Source organism: Pseudonaja textilis, chromosome 1 (genome assembly GCF_049901715.1).
Source record: "Pseudonaja textilis isolate UNSWEBS1 chromosome 1, rPseTex1.2, whole genome shotgun sequence".
Taxonomy (NCBI): Eukaryota; Metazoa; Chordata; class Lepidosauria; order Squamata; family Elapidae; genus Pseudonaja; species Pseudonaja textilis.
The window spans coordinates 171,662,235-171,687,959 of NC_141990.1; the positions used below are offsets into that span (position 1 = coordinate 171,662,235).

Sequence of the window (25,725 nt, forward strand, 5' to 3'; positions counted from 1 at the left end):
GAGAGCCTCACCTTGCTAGTTATACACCGCCATCTTCTTTCAAGATTCAGAGAAGGAAAGTCAACAATATACCATATTTTGATACTCTAGTACCATCTGGTACAAAAATACACTCATAAAAAGAACTCTTCTCTCTTCATGGTCTTTCTAGATTTTAAACATGCCTTTGATTCACTTTCCAGGAATGGCAGAAAATAAAAAAATACAACTATTGACAAGTGCCTCCTCTTTCTATACAGAAATAAAGCCCCACCTTAAGAGTGAATGCAATAGCAAGAGTCTCTCTCTGGCACAGTAAGTATTCAGAAAGGAGTGAACAGAGATGTACTCTGTTCTTTTAACTTGGATGTCAGTTCAACAGTAGACCATGTTCATTATCCAGATTTTTATGTGGATAAACTAGCAAGGTGCAAAATCCCTATACTACTCTATGCTGTTGCTGCTGCCATAATTTTATAAACCCCCATATATTCCCTGGCAACAGGCCATATAAGAGAAATTGGCACATAGACATTATATTACATTCCTGATTTATTTAGGATATGGCAGAGCCAAATATCTGTTTAGTCAGAAAGTAAGAGATATCGAATTTCAGTTTAAAGTTAATAGGTTGCCCCAGATGGTACAAATTGGATACAGCAGATAAGAGCACTTGGGAACCAGCAAGATATCTACAGGTAAAACTCTAAAAATTAGAATATGGTGCAAAAGTTCATTTATTTCAGTAATGCAACTTAAAAGGGGAAACTAATATATGAGATGGACTCATTACATGCAAAGCAAGATAGTTCAAGCCGTGATTTGTCATAATTGTGATGATCATGGCTTACAGCTCATGAAAACCACAAATCCACAATCACAGAAAATTAGAATATTACATGCAATCAATAAAACAAGGATTGTGCATAGAACAATATCGGACCTCTGAAAAGTATAAGCATGCATATGTACTCAGTACTTGGTTTGGGCCCCTTTTGCAGCAATTACTGCCTCAATGCAGCATGGCATGGAAGCTATCAGTCTGTGGCACTGCTGAGGTAATATGGAAGACCAAGATGCTTCAATAGCAACCTTCAGCTCTTCTGCATTGTTCAGTCTTATGTCTCTCATCTTTCTCTTGGCAATGCCCCATAGATTCTCTATGGGGTTCAAGTCAGGCAAGTTTGCTGGCCAATCAAGCACAGTAATCCCACGGTCATTGAACCAGGTTTTGGTGCTTTTGGCAGTGTGGGCAGGTACCATGTCCTGCTGGAAAATGAAGTCAGCATCCCCATAAAGCTCGTCTGCGGAAGGAAGCATGAAGTGCTCCAAAATCTCCTGGTAGACGGCTGCATTGACCCTGGACTTAATGAAGCACAGTGGACCAACATCAGCAGATGACATGGTTCCCCAAATCAACACAGGCTGTGGAAACTTCACACTGGACTTTAAGCATCTTGCAGTGTGTGCCTCTCCATTCTTCCTCCAGACTCTGGGTCCTTGGTTTCCAAATGAGATGCAAAAGTTGCTCTCATCAGAAAAGAGGACTTTGGACCACTGAGCAACAGACCAGTTCTCTTTTTTTTAGCCCAGGTAAAATGCTTCTGACTTTGTTTGTTGTTCAGGAGCAGCTTGACAAGAGGAATATGACATTTGAAGCCCATATCAAGGATCCGTCTATGTGTGGTAGCTCTTGATGCACTGACTCCAGCCTCAGTCCACTCCTTGTGAAAGTCCCCAACACTTTTGAATGGCCTTTTCCTGACAATCCTCTCAAGGCTGCGGTCACCCCTGCTGCTTGTGCACCTTTTTCTTCCACACTTTTCCCTTCCACATAACTTTCTATTAATGTGCTTTGATACAGCACTTTGGGAACATCCAACTTCTTTTGCAATTACCTTTTGAGGCTTTCCCTCCTTATGGAGGGTGTCAATGATGGTTTTCTGCACAACTGTCAGGTCAGCAGCCTTTCCCATGATTGTGCTTTCTACTGAACCTGATTGACAGACCACTTAAAGGCTCAGGAACCCTTTGCAGGTATTTTAGCTTCATTAGCTGATTAGAGTGGGACACTTTGAACCTAGAATATTGAACCTTTTCACAATATTCTAATTTTCTGAGATTGTGGATTTGGGGTTTTCATGAGCTGTAAGCCATAATCATCTCAATTATGACAAATCACGGCTTGAATTATCTTGCTTTGCATGTAATGAGCCTATCTCAGATATTTGCTTCACCTTTTAAGTTGCATTACTGAAATAAATGAACTTTTGCACGATATTCTATTTTTTATAGTTTCACCTGTATACAATCTAACTTCCCCCAGGGTGAGACTATTTTTCAAAGCCAGGCATTTTACATCTGCACTGCCGCAGGGCAGATACTCCAAGCCCCTTTAACAGAGCATACCTGCCCATGTGGCGACAAAAGATCAAAACCATTTCACATACATTACTATAAAGATATTTATCTATGTAGTAGGCTGTATTGATATTAGCCTTCTCATCTTTCTCATCTTTCCTACTACCTTTTCCTAATGGTATCTATGATTTATCACTCATTATATCTTATGATTGATTATTGTAACTATGATTTATGATATATGACCTATCACTTTGTTGTTTGTATGTACACTGAGAGCTTATGCAGCAGAGGCAAATTCCTTTTTTGTCCCATCACACTTGGCGAATAAAAAATTCTATTCTACATTATAGGAATATTTGATCTGCTTAAATTCTGCACCTACTATGTACATTTTCAGGAAGACCCGACTGTTACTAAATGAATCTTCTAGAAATTCCTGTGAGGTAGTCAAATTCTATTATGCCACACACAATGAAAATAAGGCCTATGGGAATAATTGCTTCTATATTATTTATCACTTTAGATATAACGCATACTAGCTATCTTGTTGTATATGTGTGTGTGTGTGTGTGTTAATTATGAGTAGAAAATGTTCTCTGCCAACTTTTCTAAAGGAACTGAGAACAACAGGTATTTGCTTTAATCTCTTCTAAGTATATTAATTCTTTTTAAAAGCAAGACATGCCAAACACTGTTCACAGCATAGAATCCTGCTGGCTACGCTCAATTTTCTTGTTCCATATCAAGTTTCAGAACCAAGCAACACCTGGATATTTATTCAGGTTTTAGGCAAAGATCTTCCTCTACTATATTATTGAAAGGTGTGGTGAAAATTTTTTAATTTGTGTGGAAACCATCCCAGGACAGTTTAATTTAAACATTGTTTTATTTGAGTCCTGTCAAAAAGTTAATCAACAAGTTATACATATCCTTGTCAGAACTTGTCTCAGCACAAAATAGCTTTGGCAAGCAAGACATTTAGAAAATCTTTGGGAATCATTTCATTAAACTATTGAATTACAAAACCTCTACATCATGTATCTTTTACAACTGCTGAGATTTCACTTGATTAGTGCAGCAAACTAGTCTCCTCGTCTCCTAAGAATTATATTATTAATATTATTAGATTTCATTTAAAATTAAATTATATTACTTCTAAATATAGGTAGAAAATTGCTATTCCAACTTATAGCAATGCATAGATATAGAAGTATGTCTATTTATGTGAAAATAAACTTCACTGAACACTTCTGATTCAACAGGGAAAAATTCAGATACTGTTCAATCAATCATTTGGCAATTTCCAATCATTTTTCATAGCAACCATAGGTAAGGCTATGAGATCTGGGCTGCAAACATCTGACCAATAAATGCCAGTAAATAGATAGAAAAAAACTAACTTGTGGACATTTGGATGTTATGTCACAATTTCTGTGACTTATTTATGTCAGATATTAGGATGCAATACAAAGAGCTGTGAACTAGCACAGTTCATGCCAGTTGTCAGTAGGGTAAACTCTAACAAGGTTAGTATGGTAAATGTCAAAACCTGAAAAAAGAATATATTTTCCACTCCAGATAATGTAAATACTTTCAGACACTGTGCACCTTGTACATGTTTAAAGGCTAATTCCAAATCTAGTGTAATCATTAGCATCTTTTTATGTTGCCTATTAATTAAGTAGGCTGTAAGTAATGTAGTGATTCTTGCCACATATATATTACTAGCTGTCATGCCCTTGGTAGAGTCGGACTCTGAGGGAGAGGAGGAACAGCCGACAGGGAGTGGAGGTGTGGAGGAGCTGGAGAAGGGCAGAGGCTCGCTGGGCAGTCAGAGGAAGACCAGGCCCATCTCCTCTGCATTCTAGGACATGCAGGGAGGAATGGAGAAGGAAACAACTTGGCTTATGAGAGAGGAAGTGGCCATGATCTTCCTCATTGGTTGCAGCTGGGGAGACTAGTATATAAGAGAGATTTATGTTTTGGATTTTGTTATGTTTGTTACTCCAGGTCATCACACTAGCCATTTCCAAGGTAGAGGGTATCAGATGAAAGAGACTTCATCATAAGATTGGGAATCTAGACATTCCTATAAGGTTGATATATACCAACCAAAATAAACCCTTTGGGACTTGCAACATGAGTTCATTCATGAAAGCACAAAAACCATAAACGCTACAGCATACCTTTCCTCTTCTTATTGATGGATCTTCTGCATAATTCTCTTTCTCTTTACTCTCCTCTTTTTCCATGCAACATTTTCCACTCCCTGCCAATGGGCAGCAGTCCTAAGAAAAGAATTCGTTCTATGATATTTAGGAATATTAAGATAACACTGGAGAGGGGGTTACTTATTATTGTTTTCAATTATTTTATTGCTGTATATTTCTTTGTCGTCTTTACAAAATAATCATTTCTTCTATCCACGTTTTCAATAGAACAGCATTTTCTTCCATTAATGGGCACTTTCAGGAAAATCAATGCATTGATCATCCATTGTTTTCTTACCATAGAAAAAGCACTAAAGCTGTCCAGTATAGGTCTGTATCCAGTGCAACGGCACAAATTACCTGAAAATTATCAGACACGATACATTTATTTCAGCGATCAATAAGCATTTTGCATCCTCCTTTTAATGCATGTGCATTACTTGGGAAGGTTAACAAACTAGTAGGAAGAAATATCTTCAAATAAAGTTTTATTCAGAGCATAGAAAGAATGCAGCAGTTTTTCTTCCTAATAGTTCTCTGCAGGCATAGGATTGATCTCCATGGTGGAAGTGCTTCCCTCTGGTCAAATCTTTGCTCCCTTCAACAAAATAAATCTGTAGATTAAGATTGTTCCCATAAACAGATAGAATGTTAAAGGATACCCAAAAAGGTAGCCTTAACCATAACTTAATCAAACTTGATTACTTTATATATTTTAATTTATTAAATTATACATTAATTTGTGTATATGTTTTGTGCCATTTGTACTTCAAAAATATTTCAAAATACTGTAGCTAAGGCCAACTGGAGCCAAGATCTGGGTAGAAGGCTCAGTTATTGGATATTTCCGCTTTATATTTTATATATTTTAATACAAGTAGAGAGCACAGAAGACTAATATTGGAAGTATCTAGTAGTAGATACCAAAGAAGGAAAGAACTGTTTGGAAGGCAAATACTTAGATATACACAGGTAGTCCTCAACTTATGACCACAATTAAGCCCAAAATTTCTCTTGCCAAACGAGACAGTTGTTAAATGAATTTTACGTCCTTTCTTAACCCAGTTGTTAAGTTAGTAGCATGGTTATTAAGTGAATCTGGCTTCCCCATTGATTTCGCTTGTCAGAAGGTTGTAAAAGGTGGTTATGTGACCCTGGAACACTGCAACCTTCATAAATATGAGACAGTTGCCAAGTGTCTAAATTTTGATCACATGACTATAGGGCTGTTACAACTGATATAAGTGTGAAAAACAGGCATGTCACTTTTTTCGGTGCTTTAAATGGACACTAAACAAACTGTTGTAAGTTGAGGACTATCTGTAAAAATAGCTGCTTCTTTTGGTATATGTCTAAATTACTAACAAGCATGAAAAAAGAAAAAATAATTTTTTGAAGAAAGGCAGCCTACCATCCAAAGATGCAACAATCTGCTCCATGCTGGGTTCAGGATGATTCCTCAGGAGAGAATACATAGACATCACCATCCCAGGAGTGCAGAAACCACACTGAGAGCCAAAACACTTTGCCAGCCTTTCCTGGAATCAAAATATCTAAATTTATGATCCACAGGAAAACGTTATCTTGTAGATATATTTATAACTATTTTTTCATAGCCTGGATATGAATTAACCCTTGCTGCAATGATTTATTTTTGAAATGTTATTCTTATGACTTTATTATTCCAACTTTATACTGTATTTACAGGATTTCTAAACAAATTTTTCTGCTGATTATTACAAAAACCAATTAAGGATCAGCTTTTACTTTTTTAAAAGAGAAAATGTTGCATATACAACACATGTCTAAACTAAGGCTGCAGAGATTATCACGACTGCTCTTTCTCCTCTGCTGCACACACTGCATGGATCCTGAGCAAAAGCTGCATAGCAAGGGCTGATGCCTGTACAAATTTTCACCACACACAGCACAACCCCTATGCTACACTTGTTTTTCACTGCCTTAAACTGTAGCCTGCAGTGTAAGACTTAAGAAGAAATCTTCCTAATTGTTTTATTTCTGTATTACAAGCTCTTACATGCCCACATTTTTTATGCATGGCCAGTGTCCAACTTGACAATTTGCCATATTTTTACTGTCAAAATAAATGAAAATGTTTCTAAAAATGGAGATCTCACCCTAAAGGACCCCATGGGAACAGAAGTCAAACAAGTGCATTATTATTTCAAAATGCCACGTAAAAATTCAGTTGCAACTCTTTAAAGAATCTGTGACAAACCTGATCCTACATTTCAAGGGGTACTTCTCTTCTCTGGTAAATGTGGGTCACAACTAGAGGAGCAGATACCTTGGGACATATTGGAAGGAATCTGTGATGCAATCACAACAACCAGATATGGAGAACAAAGCAAAAGAAATATTTAGTGAGATGGGAGCTAAGGAAGCTGGGAACATCAAACTGTTAAGAGTTATTCTCCGACTCAGGTAGTATGAACTAGGCTTGAGAAAAACTATAGGTTTAAATTCTCGATTCAGTTTTGAAAGAAGCACTGTAAGTCATCATATCTTAACTGATTTAAGCACATCTACTATTCTTACCTGTATAGGATTAAGTTTGGTCTTTGTGGTTCCCACTCCTTCTACAGTGGTTATTGCAGCACCATGGATCGAGCACAATGGAAGTAGACAAGAGTTGGCTGGATAATGACTTTGGGTTGTAAAGGAGGGTATCCACATGAATAACCATTAAAATAGTTGCTGATGATCTCCACACCATCTAATCTGACATGTTGTCTTGGACCTCAGCATTTCATAGCCCTCCAGAGAGACCCTCCTATTGGGTCAATAACTTGGAAAATGTTTGCCATGCCTTGAGACACAGTTGATGCAAATTTACATTAAACATCCATGTATTGATTTTCATTAGATATAATAGAATTCATAAATAATTCCTGTGATATAAATTGAAATAAAAAGCTGTGAAAAGGGAACCTGTGTGTTTGATAGTCCCCTGCAAGACCCTTGGTTTCTTTTTCTTTCTTTCTTTTACACTTTCTTACTTTGAAACCAGACTTGGACTGGACAGCTATCAGGAAACTTTAGAATAGTACCAAATAGGATTGAATTAAAGGATGTATTCCATCAATCATGATTCTCCAAATATAATTGTTCTTACTTTGGTAATGGTTCAAAAGAATTTCAGCCAAGAGAAGTGATCCACAAGCATCCCAGAGATCCACAAGCACCCCATATAATAAGGGAAGTGGTGAGGAATAATGAATATCTCCTTTTGAAGCACTGTAGCTTGAATGGGTATTTATTGTTTTAACCGAAACTTGGCATCAGGGCTCTTAAACACACGAGGGCCTCTGAGATTCCAACCACTTTATAACTCTGTTTTGATTATTCTTATCTGACAGAATTATTCTTTTTCTATCTGTACTCTCACAATTCTTTGGGGAGAAAGCAACCTCAGAGACTTTCCTTAATTTTATGTAATCTTTAGACAGAATCCAGTTTCCCCCTTTCTGAAGGATACTGTATCTTTTTGGTTTCAGGATTATAGGTTGATATCATCACAGTACAGGCCCCACAGCCTCCAATTCCACAGCCATATTTAGTTCCAGTCAGGTGGACTGATACAGATGTATTGTTAAGGAAAGAAACAATGATTCCCATTAAAGACTGTATGTTTTGCCAGAACAATTTCCCCATTACTTTCAATTTCCATAGGGAGCAAGTGGGAAGAAAATAAATACAGGTTGTCCTTGACGTACAGCCACAATTGGGACCAGAATGACAATTGCTAAGCAAGGCAGTTGTTAAGTAAGTAACGCCTGATTTTACACCTTTTTTTGCCATGGTTATGAAGCAAATCATTGCAATTGTTAAGGGAATTGTGTGGTTGTTTAAGTAAATCTGATTTTGACTTTGCTTGTCAGAAGCTGGCTGGGAAGATTGCACACGGTAAATACATGATCCTGGGACATTGCAACTGTCATAAATGCATGCTGGATACCCAAGCTCATGAATTTTGATCATGTGACTGTGGGCATGCTGTGACAATTGTAAGTGCAAAGACTGGTAATAAGTCACTTTTTTTCAGCACTGTTATTACGTCAATGGTTTTAAGATGAGGAATACCTGTAAAAGTCTGGAAAGCAGGGAACCTACCGGCAAAAGTTATGAAAGCATTTGCTATTATACATTTCTAAATCTCTCCTGCTTCTCATATTGAAAGGTAAACTTGGGGTCCAAAGAAGCCATCACTAAGGTTTATTCTGTCATTATCCTAACCAGGAAAAGTCAGGTGCCCTTAAAAAGTTAGGATACTAGAGAAAAATTAGTATATTTTTACTGTTAAAGGTACATCCTGCCTTTTCTATAGGAACTCAGTAGTTTCTTTCACATTATTCCCCACAGGAGCAGCCTTGTGAGGTAAATTGAACTGAGAGAGACTGATTGCCCCAAATTTATTTATTGAGTTTCTATGACTGAAAGTATGTTTCACATAACTGCAGAAAATATAAATTCAAAAAATAATCACAGTTCACTAAGGAAAAATGTAATGTAATTAGTTGACTTGAATTTGGTGGCTGTCTCCCAACAAATCTCACAGATTGGTTGTTGTGGAGGAAAAAAGCAATTAGAGGAGGGAGCACCATTCACCACTTGACTTCTCGAGAAAAAGCGGAACATATATCTATCAAATAAATAAAATTGTTCCATAAATAATCTTTTTCAGCAAATATGTAAGCATTATATTTGCATATACAGGTTGTCCTCGACTTACAACAGTTCATTTAGTGACTGTTCAAAGTTACAACAGCACTGAAAAAAGGGACCTATGCCCTTTTTTCACGCTTGTAACCATTGCAGCATCCCCATGGTCATGTGATAAAAATTTGGATGCTTAGCAACAGGTTCATGTTTATGATGGTTGCACTGTTCCTAGGTCATGTGATCCCATTTTGCGACCTTCTACAAGCAAAGACAATGGGGAAGCCAGATTCACTTAACAATCAGGTCATTAACCTAACAACTGCAATGTTTCACTTAACAACTGTGGCAAGAAAAAAAATTTCTGTAAAAAAATACATATAATTTCTTTTAAAAAAATACAGTAAACATCAAGTGGCACTATAAATAATATCTTCAAGGCTTTTATACCAACATTTGTAAACTAAGAAAAATCCAAGTACAAACTTTTACTAGCTGATTTGAAGTTCCACTTTTGAGAAATAGTCCCACAAAAATAAGGAAAGCCACATTTTCCAATTTTCTACTGATGCACCCATAACTGATATGTATAGTAATACTTTAGATCTCTCCATCAGTGCTATTATTTTAGGAAAGGCATTAATTTCTGAGGGCAGATTTCTGAGGATCTGCTTTGCATAGTCTGAATAAAAATGAACCAAAAGGCTTTGTTTTCCTAGGAAACTGAGATACAGGAAAATTATCATGCATTTTGCATAATCAGTAGAATTTATTATAAAATGCTGTAGCAAAAAAGGATACGCTCCTTTCTCAGGTAATTAAGCAAGTATTCTTCAGGATCGGGATAATTGTCTGTCACCTGCATTGAAAGAACCATTGTAAGGATATAATGCACTTTTTCCCAATAAGATTAATGTTGTTTTTAAGAGTGGAAATTAATACTGCACTTTTTCTTTCCTCTTACTTAGGCTAATCATTACAGGCTTACAAATCTCTTAGCATGTTTGAGTTAATTCAACTGAGACTTGAGTCATCTGTTACTATAGAAGGACAATGCAAAGTTGTTTGGGCTGTGGACATTCAGATACAATAAGACCATTAGGATAAGAAAGGAACAGGGGGACATGACATAACCCAAAAGAAAAACCATAGTAAATCAAAGAACAAGAAATAGACTTTCTTTCCATTCATCCCCTCTTCTTTCCACAGCTTTTAACACAAACAAAATGATTCACCTCTTGCATGTAATAGTTCTTTCATATTTTTAAGTACCATTTTAAATTCCCACAGAGATATCATCATTGCACATTCTTATATCTTATAGTCTTTAAAATCCACAAATCAACTTCTCTTTTTTGTTTTTTTTCTTCAGGCTTTCTGGATTCACAATTATTCCAGTGTTGATATGTTGATGGAATTGGGAACAAACCAGCATTAAGTTCTATTAAAATAATTTTACCCTTTCATAAGAAAACATAACTGTACAGATAGGTTTATAATAGTTTATGATATGAAAACTATTTCATTTTTTTGCCTCTTCTTACTGACGCCTTTTGGAATATAAAGAGCATTTGGAATACAGGGACCTCTGAAGGCAATGGGTCTTCTTGTTTCTAATTAAAATATTCAGGGAGCCATGTTGCTATTCACTCCTCTTTCTGTTACTTCTGGATTATTATATTACTCAAATAGCAAGTTAATGGCTGAGCTGTGGTTTCTATTAATTTTTACTCTGATAAACTCTGGTAAAGCCCCAAGGCACCATATTTACCTGACTAGGCAACTAGGAATTAACTTGAGTTAATTAACTTGAGTTAATTAATTGAGTTAACCTAAGTTCCTTCAGTGTTCTCTTACTTCTCTAGACTAAATCAGATGTTTCTCTTAACTATATGTTGTCTCATCCTATTTCCAACTGTATTAAGGTGAAGAAAGAACCTGTGAGTTGTGTGAGAGCTGTGATACAATCTTTAAAAAAACATTACCAGCAGCGATCCAATTCCAGTGATCTTTTTTTCTCTTCTTTGGATTTAGAAACAGTCTTCCAAGTTGTGACAAACATTTCTTAACATGATTGTAGATGATTTTTTAGTGGAATTTGATTCTGTAGTAGTGTGCATTTTGGCTTGCTGAGCACTAGGATGATGACATTTATAATTGCAGTTTGACTTATGATCTGACCAAATTATCTGTTCAAAACTCAGAAGTCTAAGGTGCAGAAGTCTCTTTGCCCTAAGAGATCAGGGCAAAGTAAGAAAAGACTGCAAAAGTTTTGAAGTTTTGGCACTATTAAGAGTGATTGCAACAAGGCAGCTCTTCTCAATCCAAACAAGTGATCTTCAAAAAAAATCTTCATACTTGAGAATCATAAACAATGGTAGAAGACTGGTAATATCTTTATTTAGGAATTATATTGTTAGCATTTCTATACTTCTTATTCTTAGTTATTTATTACTAATAGGGGCATTGTTTGTAGAACTACTATAGTTATTAGAGATTTTTTAAAAATCTCCCTTTTAACCTTTTTGTTTGAAATTCTTTTTTTCCTAGTGATTTACCTCTATTTAACACCTATTCATCGGTATTTTGCATTCATTTTCTTAACATGTTCGTAATTATTTATTCTACTGCTTATTGCAAACGTAACTGTCAAGCCAGGAAAACTTAACAAACTTAACAAAGAACTGATAGGACATTTTTGGGCAATTGGTAAACCTAAACATGCAAAGATAATAGCCCCTGACTGGAACGTGTTCTAGTTATGGCACGTTTGCAGAAAAGAGATCAGGGCACAGTAAGAAAAGATTGCAAAATATTAACACACTGGGAATATGAATGAAAGTAGGCTGTTTCCTGGGCATTTCTTTATATTTTAATACTCACTTTTGTGCTTTTATCACACTGTATTAGAATTTCAAAAATATAAAAAAGCAAAATGTAGCTCACTTCAGACCTATATTGAAAGTACCACATTTTAAACCTCTCCCTTTAAAATTTTCTAGTTGAAAATTCATAAAATATATTTCTGGATGCCTTCTTGTATTCTTGTATGTGTAATGCAAACTAAATTTTCTCTTGAGAATATCTGTTTGTAGTAAATCTGGCAAAAAGCTACTTAACGTATTTGTAAATTAATGCTATAAATATAAAACTGCATAATTATCAGTTTTAAATAGAAAAATATTATCTTATTTATTTTTAACAACTTTTCAGATTATTGTTTAGCAATGTCTTAATTAGCTTAGTCTTGGCAAACCCTTTGCATTAATTACAATGGTAAAATAATGGTTACACAATATAACAAAATCATTTATACAACAGTTCAGTTCATTTAATTGGTTTAAAATCATTGTATTCCTGTCCTATCGGGCTGCATACAAATACTTGGGGGAGTTATTTTACAAGTTAATAAGTATGTCACAATTATGTAGTTTTATTTCTGTGTAAGCAATTACTATTGCATGTACATAAACCTGTCCCTTGTACTGTAAAGATATAATATATTTTGCAAGCCAGAATGAATCACTGTGCAGTGTCAGGAATAATATAGTATCATAAGGCATTCCTCACCTTCTTCAATTTTTTAAAAAAGTAAATTTTCTGTTAAAGAAAAGAAATCCTTACCTTCCTTCCATTCACAAAAAATACAAGTTCATCTGATGGTTGAGGACAAGTCATTTTGCAGTTCAAAAGCACAGTTTAAGAACTACCAGGAATGATGTGGTCAAGAATGAAGGATTTTGCAGTGGCAGTCAATTTCTAAAAACTAAGCAACAAATGAAATAAAGAGGGAGGAGGAGCCTGAATAGAATTATTCAAAATCTCTTTGGAAGGTTGTTTTTCTCAGCATAGGTGGATTTCTTTAGTTGGAAGAATTTAATACTATTTAGATGTAAATCAAGTTACTTTAAGAATCACTGCACTAGGCTAAGTCTAGAGTTCAAGAATTGGGAAGAAAACAACTTTTCCCTTACACAAACTCATATTCATTTCTAGACACTTGCAGGTGTTCTAGTAGGGAATTTTATGAAGGGAAATATCCAGGAAAATGATGGGAGAACAGGAGGCTGTGCAAAAAGTAAGAGATGAAAAACTCCCTTTCTTTCCTCTGCTGGGAAACTCTGCTAGATCACAGCCCAGTGAAATGGCACTTATGACTGAATCTGAATCATTTGTTTAGGAAGCCTGGTGTTTTCCCTGTCCTTTAACTGGGTGAAATGGTGCAACCTTTTGAACCAAGGTACCTCAAAGAGGCTAATTTACAGCTAATTTACAGAATGCATTCAAAGTCCAGGACTCAGGACTCCTGTAGAATTGAAATTTGGCAAATGTTATAAAACTATTTATGACATAAACTTTAACATAAAATCCTTTGTGATATAATACAAAATGTCACAAAACATTTCCTGTGCCGATGCTTTATTGTGCTGTATAGTTCAACATAAGCTATTTTCAAGGCAAATGCATCTCTGAATGTAGCCCAACTTTTCCACTGAAGGCAGTACATTAGAAGCTCTACTGAAGTCACTGAGAAATCTGGTAAGGAAATCTCTCGAGATGGCCCATGAGTCACAGATTTTCTAGTACTTTGCTAAAAACCCTATTTCACACAGTACAAATTACAATATTTATTTCATTTAGGTATAGGGTTTACATTATATGCTATATGCTAACATAACCATCAAAAACCAAGGAACAATTTTACACTTTTTTCTTTATTTATACAAATTCTAGACAACCTTCGTTTCGAAGGGCTCTAAGCAGTGTAAATTACTAATTACACATTACAATACAATATAATGAAAAACACTTTGGGAACCACTGATGTAGATGTTCAATGGGTCTGGAGAAATGACCAAGAACTAGAAATAATTTGATTTCTATGGGGAAATATTATATCATATGATCTTCATAAACAGGTTGCCCTAGGTGAAGGTTTCTTTATCACTAAAAACAAAAGTAGATTTGGCACTCCATACCCGTGGTGGTTTTAGCTCTTTTTGCATGGGAGAATAGCAGTTATTCCCATGGATGTTTGTACAACCCATGAGGAAGGATGTTTGACACTGTGATGCACACCCCAACTTCCATGCTTCTTGTATCCTGGTATGGAACTCACTTGAACCTCCCCAGTGGAGACTTATGACTACCATAGGTCATAATTTTAAATTAGAAAATGCTTTCTGAAGAGGAAAGAATTAAGTTCTCACTTCATCTCTCTTGATTTACTGTAGGTTTAGTAATCTTATTTTGTAAAAGATGGGGAGAACATAGTGAAACTCACTGGAGAAAATACCTGACTGTGCGCTACATATATTTGACCCCAAGGAATTTCAGGTAATAGAAAAACCAGTTTCAATTGGCCATAATTCTGATGCTGTGGGTGCCAAGCTGCTTATTATTGGAATTATATCCACACTTTCAAGACCTGTAAGATTTGTTATTTAATCTGAAAGAACAGCACATTTCCGTAACATATCTCAAAGCAAATAATCCTCATAAATATCAAGTTGGGCACCGGAGAAAGAAGAGTAACTTGATAACTTCTAACATTTTTGGCTAGAAACATTTCTTGAGTTTCACTTCTTGGGTTCTTGGGATTTTGTTGGGTCTCAGTTAGGTGGTGACACCCACTGTTTCCTTTAAGCACCCAGTTTGAAAGTTGTCTCTAAGGTCAATGCTTAGAAAATGGACTTTTATTTATTACTTTTCTGGAAACTTGAAACAGTTCTTTGCAGAAAAGCGGCACTCGCTACTGAGAGATTTCTTCAATCCCACTGTTAAACCAGTTTTCTTCCTTATCTCATGTTCTCTGCACAATAAAAGCATTTTCTCCATCATTTCTACAGCTGGATTAATGATGCACATGGTTATCTTGGCAGTCAAAGAGGAGAATGTATGATGGCACTATGGAATCTAGTAGCATTCTTTGCAGTTATGTTGCACAAAGTAGATTCAGTCAGATTAAATATGTATCCTAGGGATGAGGAACTTTCACAAACTTCAGTGTAACATAGTATAACCAATTTCATTTCTAGTGTTAGAGATGTTAATTCCAACCCCTCCCACCATCCACAGCATGGAAAGAGTTCCGATGCTCACAAAGAGAGACGATGGGAAATGCAGGTTTAGATTAACATTGCATATTCACTCCTGGCTTCAATATTACTTTGCTTTATCACAAATCCAAATTAACAATCTTATATATAGATGGGCCTCAGGAGAACATCTTTTACTTTTCTGCCTTCTGCACAGAGGTGGATTTATAAACTGTACAGATGCAGATAGATAACTTAACAAGATGTCCATAACAAAGAACATTTATTGGTTCATCAGGTATTCTCATAACTCACATTTGTGACAAAGTAGTTCTTTAATGACCAATCCTTTGTATATCTGCCTTGTAGTAAAAGGAGTTATCTCCCAGCCCATCTCATAGCGATAGAAAGAAGCTGCCATAAATTGGAGAGTTCCGACAAAGAATGAGGGAAACTCCCCCAACCCTTCGAGGGTCAATTTAGTGATGAACCAAATGTGGTCACATGATATGGACTACATTTCCCAGGATACCTTTAACTACATTTACCATGATGCCTTCCCTTAAGGGGACAGCTCATAATTCCTAAGTAACTGCAATTCCCATAGACTGGCTGGGACAGCACAGATGTCCTTTTCATTTGCAAGGGAGTTGAACAAGATGTTGACGGCCAGTTTGGCCCCATAGTAACAGAAGTAACTATTTCAAGTCTTGAAGTGAGGGTCAGGATGCACAACTAGAACATGGCGTAATAAATTCCAGCTTATGGTAGTAAGTTCTAGTTAACTCTGCTCCATGGCTATGGAAAGGAATGGGAATTCATGCTCTTAAAAGAAGGTACAATATAGTACTGCAACTTGGTTCAGACTGCTTAAGCAACTGGTTAAATATGGGAGTCACAATGTTTATTAGGATCACTTCTCATTTGAAGATTCACATCAAATGGGGAAGCTTGAATTGGGTCAGTTTGATATTAACAACAAATTTCATTCATTTTTCCAATTTGATTTGGAAAAAGAAAATGGTTTGGAGCTTTACTGATCTTTTGAATTGAATTGCATTTCTAAATACAAGTTTCTTGCTGCTTAATACCTTATTGCATTCAGAAAAACAAATCAAAACGAAATTCAAAATGAGTGTGCGGTAAAAATTTAAATGTTCTAAGTAAGTAGAACTTATTTAGTATAAGTAGAGTATAGGACTTTTGAACTTCCTGATTCCATCTGATTTATAGAATAAATCAGACTTACTCACCAGAGGTTAATTGATATCAGTCACTTGGGCCAGACTTTATATTTATGAAGCTCTCATTAATTTCAAAATAAGAATATTTGTGATTTATTTATTTATTTGCCCAAGCCTATACTAATTTTAAGAGCTACTTTCTTGTTTGCTTTGAATTATATTGGCTTAACAATAGTGTTTAGCTGTTATAAGAATACATAGAAAGTTTTAAATGTGTACAACTGTAACATGGGAAGGAACCAGAGGTGGGTTTCAAATTTTTTAACAACTGGTTATGTGGGTGTGGCACGGTGGGCATGGTTAGATGAGTGTGGACATGGGACTGGGTGGGTGTGGTTTCTTTTTTGCAGCAACCCCCCCCCCCATACTCCAGTTTTGGGCCTTCTGGGCCTTAGGGAAGCCTCCTGGGGGATGTTTTTCTTCCCAGAAGGCTTCCCTGGGCCCAGGAAGGCAAAAAATGGAACATGGAGGGGCTGAAGCCCCCTCCCCCACTCCCCGTGCCTTATTTTGCCTCCTGGGCCTCAGGGAAGCGTCCTGGGAGAATCAGTAAGACAATGTCAGATCCATGTATCTGTCATTTCTTCGGTGGAAGAAGAAAAGTGGGGGAGTCTGATAAAGAAATCCTTTCTTGATGTAACCTGAATATATTTAATCTTATATCAAATTTATATAACCTACACATGATACAATGGAGGGAGAAAACCCAGATGGCTGGAACCTATCACATCTGAGAGGCACAGCCAGGAGATGAGAAGACCATAAAAAATTCCACAGTGAGATACGCCCTGAGAAATTGTGAAAAAGATCGTTCCTTACAAAAGGGATGGTGTTGGGGGGGGGGAATTAACATACTGGCTTTTGTTTCACTACATACACATCGAGATAAGAGGAGGGGTTCTAAACTACCTTATCTATCCCTGTATGCCTGAGAGACTTTAGATGCTGCTTTGAACTCCTACATGAATTGTCTCATCTCAATAAAGGATTCCTTTTGATACGTTTGGTTTTCAGAAGTTCATTCTTGTTAATTGAATGGGAAAATGTTCTGTAGCCTGACATAAAGCAGTGTCTGCAATAGAGGTCAGCCCGGAGAGGAAATTAAAAAAAACCCCAAACCCTCCACTCCACCGAGGGGACCCTGCAAGAAAGGAAAATGTCTGAGTACAGCAAGGACCAAGGGGAAGCTGAATGCTGGGGAGAAACGTCAACACTTACCCAGCCAGATACTGACTCGGTGCACTCCATTGAAGATAGAGAAGCTGCCTACGAAACCTCCACAAAGCCCCGGTGGTCTATAGACGTAGGAAAGAGAGACAGCTGGGACGGAAGAACCAGGGGAGTAACCTTCACCCAGGGCAATTGTAAACCCAGATGGAAATTGGAGCTGGAGGCCCTATCAGATCAGGAAGGATGGGGCGAGGAGCCACCGGCCGATGACTGACTGAGACAGTACATAAATTGCCTCGTGAGGGAAGCCCGAGATGAGGGATGCACCAGGATGCCAATGCAGGAGAGCGAGGGAACCAGAAAATGAGAGAACCTGAGCCGCCAGCCCAGATTCAGCTGAGAATGATCGAGCAGCAGGACAAGCTTAAGAACCAGCAGCCATACCAGGTACCCAACCCCTAAATGCCCCAGAACAGGGGATTAACCCTGGCCAACCCAGAGACATACAACTGCAAAGGAAGGTCCGACCCCTGGGAGTAAAATTCGAGGGGAACCCCCAGAAACTGGGATTTTTCCTGGCACAAATGCTCACCTACATGCAAAATATGGGCAGAATTTCCAAACCCAGGGATCCCAAATATGAGTCGTCACCCTGGCCCTTGAAGGGGCAGCAGCCAGATGGATGGTGATGTTCTACAACATCAATGCCCCAGAATTAAGGAACCTCGACCGCTTCATGATGGCCCTATGCCACCACTTTGTAGACCATCTTGCCAATAGAAAAGCCTGAGACTGCATCAGAGTCTTAAAGCAAGGTGGTCGCCTGGTAGCTGAATACACCAAGGAATTTCTTGACCTGACCGGCCGGGTAGACTGGCCCGAGGATATCCTAGTCTGTTGGTTCAACGATGGACTAAATGATGACCTATACACTGCCTGTCTGGCCCGTGGGGCCCCAAACCTCCTGCATGAATGGTACATGATGGCAGAGGAGGCGGAAATAGACATGACTCGTAATTGGTACCACAGTGGCAAGTTTTGGAAAAGATTCCCACCCCTGGGGAAATGGGAAGTTTTCAAACCCCAATCCACCATGACTCCAAGAACGTCTGGTTGCTTTAAGTGTGGAAATGAGGGACACCACGCAGCAGAATGCCATTCGAAAACCCCTGCCAGAAAGCTAGACCACTCAGCAGGGGGAAACCCAGAACATCCAGCCCTCGAGGAAAGGAGACTGGCCTGAGAGGCCGAATAGATGTGGGACTCCGATCCCCCACCAACTCAGAGGAAGAACCCCCAATGCTCCGAGGGGACCTGAGCCAGTCCGAAAGTGATCCAGAAGACGACCCGCTGGTAAGCAATCCAGTTGAACCAATCACCCTACCCCTGAGACTGTTTATCCCCAGCCGAGGGAAGGGGGAGGAAATTGCAGCGTTGCTGGATTCGGGATGCACCCGATGCCTAATAAATCCCTCCCTTGCAGAAAAATTGGGGATCCAACTGAAAGAAACGGAAAACCCCATCGCTTTCTACCAATTAGATGGAATTATACGGGGGGGGGGGGGAGCCAGCCAGGTTTACCACAGAACCATTAAAAATAAGAATAGGGAACCATAGGGAAATGGTCACATTCATTATAGCCCCAGGAATGGAAGAGCCGCTAGTCCTAGGTCTCACATGGCTGCAGAAATGGAATCCAAAAATAAATTGGAGGAGAGGAACTGTACACTTCTAGAGAGACGTAGTATTTGCAAATAGCTCAGAGGAAAGGATAAAGAAAGGAACAGTGAACAGAGAGACAGCCATGACCGGACAGTCGGTTGAAACCGTTAACATCCCAAATGAGTACCAGGATCTGGCCCACGCATTTAGTGAGGAAGTTTGTGATGAACTCCCACTCCATCGCACCACAGACTGCGCCATCGAAAACCTACCAGGGGCTAAATTCCCAAAACCACAAATGTACTGCATGTCCCCCAGAGAACTGAAAGAACTCAGAGCATTTATCGATAAAAAATTAAAAAGGGGTTTCATTGAACCTGCCCCATCCTAAAATAGCTGCCCCAGTGTTATTCCGCAAAAAGAAAGATGGCTCAGCACGCTTACAAAAGATTGGACTCAATTTGCATAGAGAATATGTATCCACTCCCCTTCATGAAGGACATGTTAGCCCACCTCTCGAAAGGATTTTTTTTTTTCAAAGGTAGACTTACGAGAGGCATATTACCGCATCAGAATAAAGGAAGGGGATGAGTGGAAGACAGCTTTTAACACACCATTGGGATGCTATGAATTTAAAGTGCTCCCCTTTGGACTGCAAGGAGCGCATGCCATGTTTATGCAATTGAGCAATGAAACCCTTCATGAATTTTATATAAAGGGGTTCTGGTGTATCTTGATGATATTTTAATCTACACGGAAATGATGGAAGACACATCAAGCTACTCCATGCAGTCCTCACAAAACTCTTAGATGCTAAACTATATGCAAAACTCTCTAAATGTGAATTCCATCAAGAAAAAATTGACTATTTGGGATATAGAATATCCTACGAGGGAATAGAGATGGACCCACAGAAAGTAAAAGCTGTACTGGACTGGGACCCACCGCACACCTGCAAACAATTGCAAAGTTTCCTGGGGTTTGCGAACTTTTATCGCCAATTCATTCCAGCTTTTGCAAACATCACCCTCCCTATCATGAACTTGCTAAAAATGAAAGTGGGGGGAGAAACCGAAACCAAGGCAACCCCTTATCTGGACAATGGAATGCCAAGTGGCATTCGAGAAACTCAAACGTCTATTCTCAGCAGAACCAGTCCTTAAGCATCCAGATCCTGTACAACCTTTTGTCATCCAAGCAGACGGTAGTGATGTTGCAGTTGGAGCAGTCGTCCTCCAAAAGAATGGACAATTACAATCTATGGACTGTATAGTGGAGCTTCCCGAAAGTGCTGGAAATACTGTCATTTGGCTTGTAACTGATCTTTTTTCCAAACAGGTTCACTTTATCCCATGCCAAAAGATCCCAACTGCCAAGGCATTGGCAAAGATGTTTCTAATACACATCTATCGCCTTCATGGAGCTCCCCAGCGGATTATCTCAGATAGGGGTGTTCAGTTCACATCCAAATTTTGGTGGGCATTTTTAAACCTATTAGGCTCCACCCAGGGGTTGTCATCAGGAAATCACCCCCAAATGGACGGATTGACAGAGAGAGTGAACAGTTTATTAGAACAATATTTAAGATGTTTTATTAGTCACCAACAGGATAATTGGACTGACCTTTTTCCATTTGCAGAGGTAGCATACAATAACTCAGTCCATAGTAGCAAGGGGTTCACCCCATTCCAGGTAGCCACGGGCCAAGAGTTCAACCCCATGCCAGAACTACCCACCAAAGATCCTGAAATCCCCTCCCTTAAGGAGTGGATGGATAACTTACAAGCCATGTGGCCAGTGGTAAGATTATCTTTACAGGAAGCTAGAGCAGTTTATAAAACTCATGCAGACAAAAAACGCTTGCGAACCTAAACTATTCAAGATTGGGGACCATGTATATTTGTCTACAAAATTCTTAAAATCATTACAGCCCTCTAAGAAATTAGCACCAAAATTCATTGGCCCATTCCCCAACTCCAGAATTATTAACCCCATAACGGTAGAGCTTCAACTTCCCAAAACACTTTGGCAGATTCATCCAGTATTTCACTGTAGCTTGCTCATACCGGAGATCACGTCAAACCTCATAACCCCCCCTTCCCACACCTCCAACCCCTATCATGGTACATGGGGAACAACATTTTGAAATTAAAGATATCCTTGATTCACACACTCACTGTGAATCCACACAATACTTAGTAGCTTGGAAACACCTTCCTTCCTCAGAAAATGAGTGGGTAGCCAAACGACACATAAAAGCACCCATATTACTACGAAAGTTCCACCTAAAATACCCTGATAAACCATCCTGAATTGCAAATGTAATGCAAGATTTTTGTTTTTTTCCAGGTAGACCTATCTGTTTTTTAAGGAGGGCAGGATGTCAGATCCATGTATCTGTCATTTCTTTGGTGGAAGAAGAAAAGGGGCGGGAGAGACTGATAAAGAAATCCTTTCTTGATGTAACCTGGATATATTTAATCTTTTTTAAAAATAAATTTTATTAAGTTTCCAAATTTTGAAAACATAAAATAAAACTTTATACATTGTTATCAACATCAAGACATTTTTTGCATCTCCTCACATTTTTCAGTATATGTATTTACTTATTCCTTTACCATTATATCTTACTATAAATCAATATCTTTTATCCTTACATCTCAATCTTCTCCATGGTATATTTACATATTTACATATTCCCTCATTCTTTTCCTAATTGCCATTTTATTTTATTTTTATTTCTAAACCATTCATACCAGGCATCCCAGGCCCTATAATAAATGGAATCTTCTCTGTCTTTAATTTTCATCGTTAGCCTGTCCATCTCTATACAATCTATTTTTTTTTTTTATAACCATGCCTTCCAGTGGAACCCTTTTTTCCTTCCAAAGTTGTGCGTATGAAATCCTTGCAGCTGTTAATATATGTAGCATAATATATCTATCTGTTTTATTGCATTTTTGTGTTATCATACCTAATTAAAAAAGTTTCCGGATTAAATTCAATTTTCTGATTCGTGATTTCTTCTATCCATTATCTAATTGTATTCCAATATTTTTTCACTTCCTGGCATGTCCACCAGGTATGAAAATAAGTGCCTTTTTCTTTTCCACATTTCCAACAATTTGGGTCTGAGTTAAACATTTTTTCCAATCTAGCGGGAGGAAGGTGCCGTCTGTAGAACATTTTGTATTAATTTTCCTTGTATGCTGTGGATGTAATCAGTTTGTAATTTGATCCCTACATTCTCTCCCAATTTTCCAGGTCTATATTGTGGCCAACATTTTTCGCCCATACCACCATTGTCTCTTTGACCACCTCCTCTTCCATTTTAAAATCTAGTAGAAAGTTTTATATTCTTGAAATCATTTTCTTTTCCATTTCTTGTAGAATTTTATCTAACTGATGCATTTCCATGTAGAAACCAAATTATTATTTGTCCTTCTGATAGCTCGCCTGAATTTGCATGTATGGCCACCAATCTATCTTTATATTTTGTTGCTGTAATTCTTGTCTCATGTTTAATCTTCCTTGTGTGTCTAATAGGTCTTTGTAATTCCTCTTTTCCCCACAGATCCATTGCATTTGGGTAGATTTATGCTTTCATAGTTGACAGCCAGTTCGGTATTTTAGTATAATGATTCTTTTTAATCTTGTTCCATGTCTGAATTAATGAATCTCTCATCATGTGTCTCTAAAAATATGCATGCTGTTTACATTTCTCATCCCATAGGAAACTATGCCACCCTCTCTGCAAGTCTATCGACAATACTCTTTTATTTTCCAGGTTGATCCAATCTTTAATCCATACCATAGCTGCAGCCTGATAATACATTTCCCAGTCAGGGAATCCAAAGGCACCCCTTTCTCTTTTGTCCTGTAACAATTTCATTTTTATCCTAGCTTTTTTCCCATCCCAAACAAATTTACTTGTTATTCGATCTAATTCTCTAAAAAAGGTTTTATCCAATCTTATTGGTACAGTTTGAAAAAGATATAGAGGATATGGGAGTAAAATTAATAAAGGAAATAGAGGAATTTGGCAAAGTTGCAGGCCTTAAGAGTAATAAAAACAAAACAAAATTATTGACTAAAAATTTAAAAGATAAACAAAACAGAATTAGAAGAAAAATTGGGAATGCAAAGTGTGAAAAAGGTAAAATATTTAGGCATTTGGTTAACAGCAAGATGCTCTTCAATCAAAAAAGATAACTATGACAAATTAATAATACAAATCAAAAAAGAATTGGAAATGTGGGGGAAATTACAGCTATCACTACTGGGGAAAATTGCGGCAATTAAAATGTCTACCCTACCAAAAATTCTGAATATATTTAATCTTATATCGAATTTGTATAACCTACACATGATACAATGGAGGAAGAAAACCCAGATGGCCAGAACCTATCACCTCTGGGAGGCACAGCCAGGAGATGAGAAGACCATAAAAATTCCACACTGAGATGTGTCTTGGGAACCTCTGGAAAAGTTCATTCTGAAAGGGGATGGGGGGAAATTAGGTATGCCCTGGGAAACTGTGAAAAAGATTGTTCCTTACAAAAAAAGTGGGGGATTAACATACTGGCTTTTGTTTCACTAAATACACATTGAGATAAGGGGAGGGGTTCTAAACTCCCTTATCTATCCCTATATGCCTGAGAGACTTTAGACGCTGCTTTGAACTCCTACATGAATCTCATCTCATCTCAATAAAGGATTCCTTTTGATATGTTTGGTTTTCAGAAGTTCATTGTTGTTAATTGAATGGGAAAAAGTTCTGTAGCCTGACAGAGAGCAAGAGGGATCCTGGCACAGCTGATCATCAGAACAGCTGATCGTCAGGAGAGAAAAAAAAAGAAATACCTTAAGGAGTGACTGGGTGGGGGAGAATGCAGTCAGCAATGTTGGCCATGTGCGTGATGTTGCACAAGTGCGATAAGGACTGACTGAGCGAGGAGGGAGAGGCGGAAAGGGGCGGGGCCATCCAGGGGCATGATTTGCCAGTTCTCCAAACTACGCAGAATCATAACAATCAGTTCTATAGACCCAGTCTGAACTGGTAGATTCCCACCCCTGGAAGGAACATGTTTCAAAATTTATAATAATAATCATGACAAAATAGGAAATGTTCCGTTTTAATTCCCCTTCTCTACGTGTTTATATAAGATGTAAACAAGTGTTCAGTTGGAATTCTAACAGCAGCTCCTATATCAACTTCAGAATGGAAGGGCTGGCTGGGGAGCACATAATCCCTATTCAAATAGAAGCAGGAAAATTGCTAGTTTCAGGATTTGCAGGTATTTGAGATACATGCCTTAAAACCATTAACAAAATAGCTGCCTTGGCAGCTAGACACACAACATTTATTAGAAGGCAAACTGATGACCTTGCTCTCCATCATATCCTCTGACTACTGTATAACCTTCTGTTACTTTAATTTTGTAAAAAAATGCTGTGGGCCCTTAGTAGGCATTTGTGAGTATTTAGCACCTCTTGGTTTCTTTTAATTTAAAGGATCAAAAGAATAATTAAACCAAATTCAACATTTGCCTGTAAGGCATCAAGAGCAAATTTGTGTTGATATATATCATGTTCCCATCCCTGAATTAGAAAAAGTATTGCTTACATTACGTTTACTGGTACTCTATTTATATCCATTCCAACAGAACCAAATGAACCACTGGGGCATTAGAAAGGTTGCTGTTCCGGACTAGCAGGCTCGAAAGCCTGCAACTCTGATTGGCCCGCTGATAGCCGATCGTGATTGGTCGCCATAGACTGATGCGATTGGCCAGTAAACGGGCTGCTGCGATTGGCCCTGCCAAGAGCGGCAAACTCAAATCACCTTCATTGGCTGCCTAGCCGCAGCCAGCCCTATATAAGGGGATGCTGCGGCTAGGATTAGTTGCTCAGATCTGAAGTCACTAATAAAGAGCTGTTGTTGCTATCTGAGTCTTGCCTCCGTTCTTGAACCATCCTCCCAGATCTAACACTGGCGACGAGGATGGGATGCGGAGGCAACGAACTCTATTGATTTGAACTAGCTGAAAGAGCACGTGGCTGACAGAGCGCAACAACGGGGACATGGCCAGCAGCGCTATACCACCCGCCCCATTCGATCCAGCTAGCGAAGACTGGGACTCATATATGGACAAATTTCAAATGTTCCTGGAGTCCAACAACCTCAAGGATGCCACGCCCAGCAAGAAACGAGCCGTTTTTCTAACCTATTGTGGGCCAGCCGTATTTAAGATGGCTAAAGCCTTAGCGAAGCCAGCTGAGGTTAAAACCATGGATTGGGACACCCTTGCTCCCATCCTGCGCAACCATTACGCCCCAGCCGTGCCAACTCTCATTCGCAGACATGAGTTCTACCAGAGG

The 25,725-nt window shown here is 38.2% G+C and overlaps 1 protein-coding gene across 1 annotated transcript in view; it reads right to left on the minus strand.

Moving 5' to 3' along the window:
* AOX1 (aldehyde oxidase 1) overlaps positions 1-12,962 on the minus strand; it is a 90,679-nt gene extending 77,717 nt beyond the window's left edge. The window contains exons 1-7 of the mRNA XM_026696821.2: positions 12,858-12,962; positions 10,035-10,092; positions 8,053-8,149; positions 7,113-7,221; positions 5,965-6,091; positions 4,852-4,913; positions 4,530-4,631 (exon numbers count right to left, since the gene is read on the minus strand). Coding sequence (XP_026552606.2) covers positions 4,530-4,631; positions 4,852-4,913; positions 5,965-6,091; positions 7,113-7,221; positions 8,053-8,149; positions 10,035-10,092; positions 12,858-12,911 — 609 coding nt within the window. The 5' untranslated portion in view covers positions 12,912-12,962. The remainder of the gene's footprint in view (positions 1-4,529; positions 4,632-4,851; positions 4,914-5,964; positions 6,092-7,112; positions 7,222-8,052; positions 8,150-10,034; positions 10,093-12,857) is intronic.
* Positions 12,963-25,725: the final 12,763 nt, after the last annotated feature.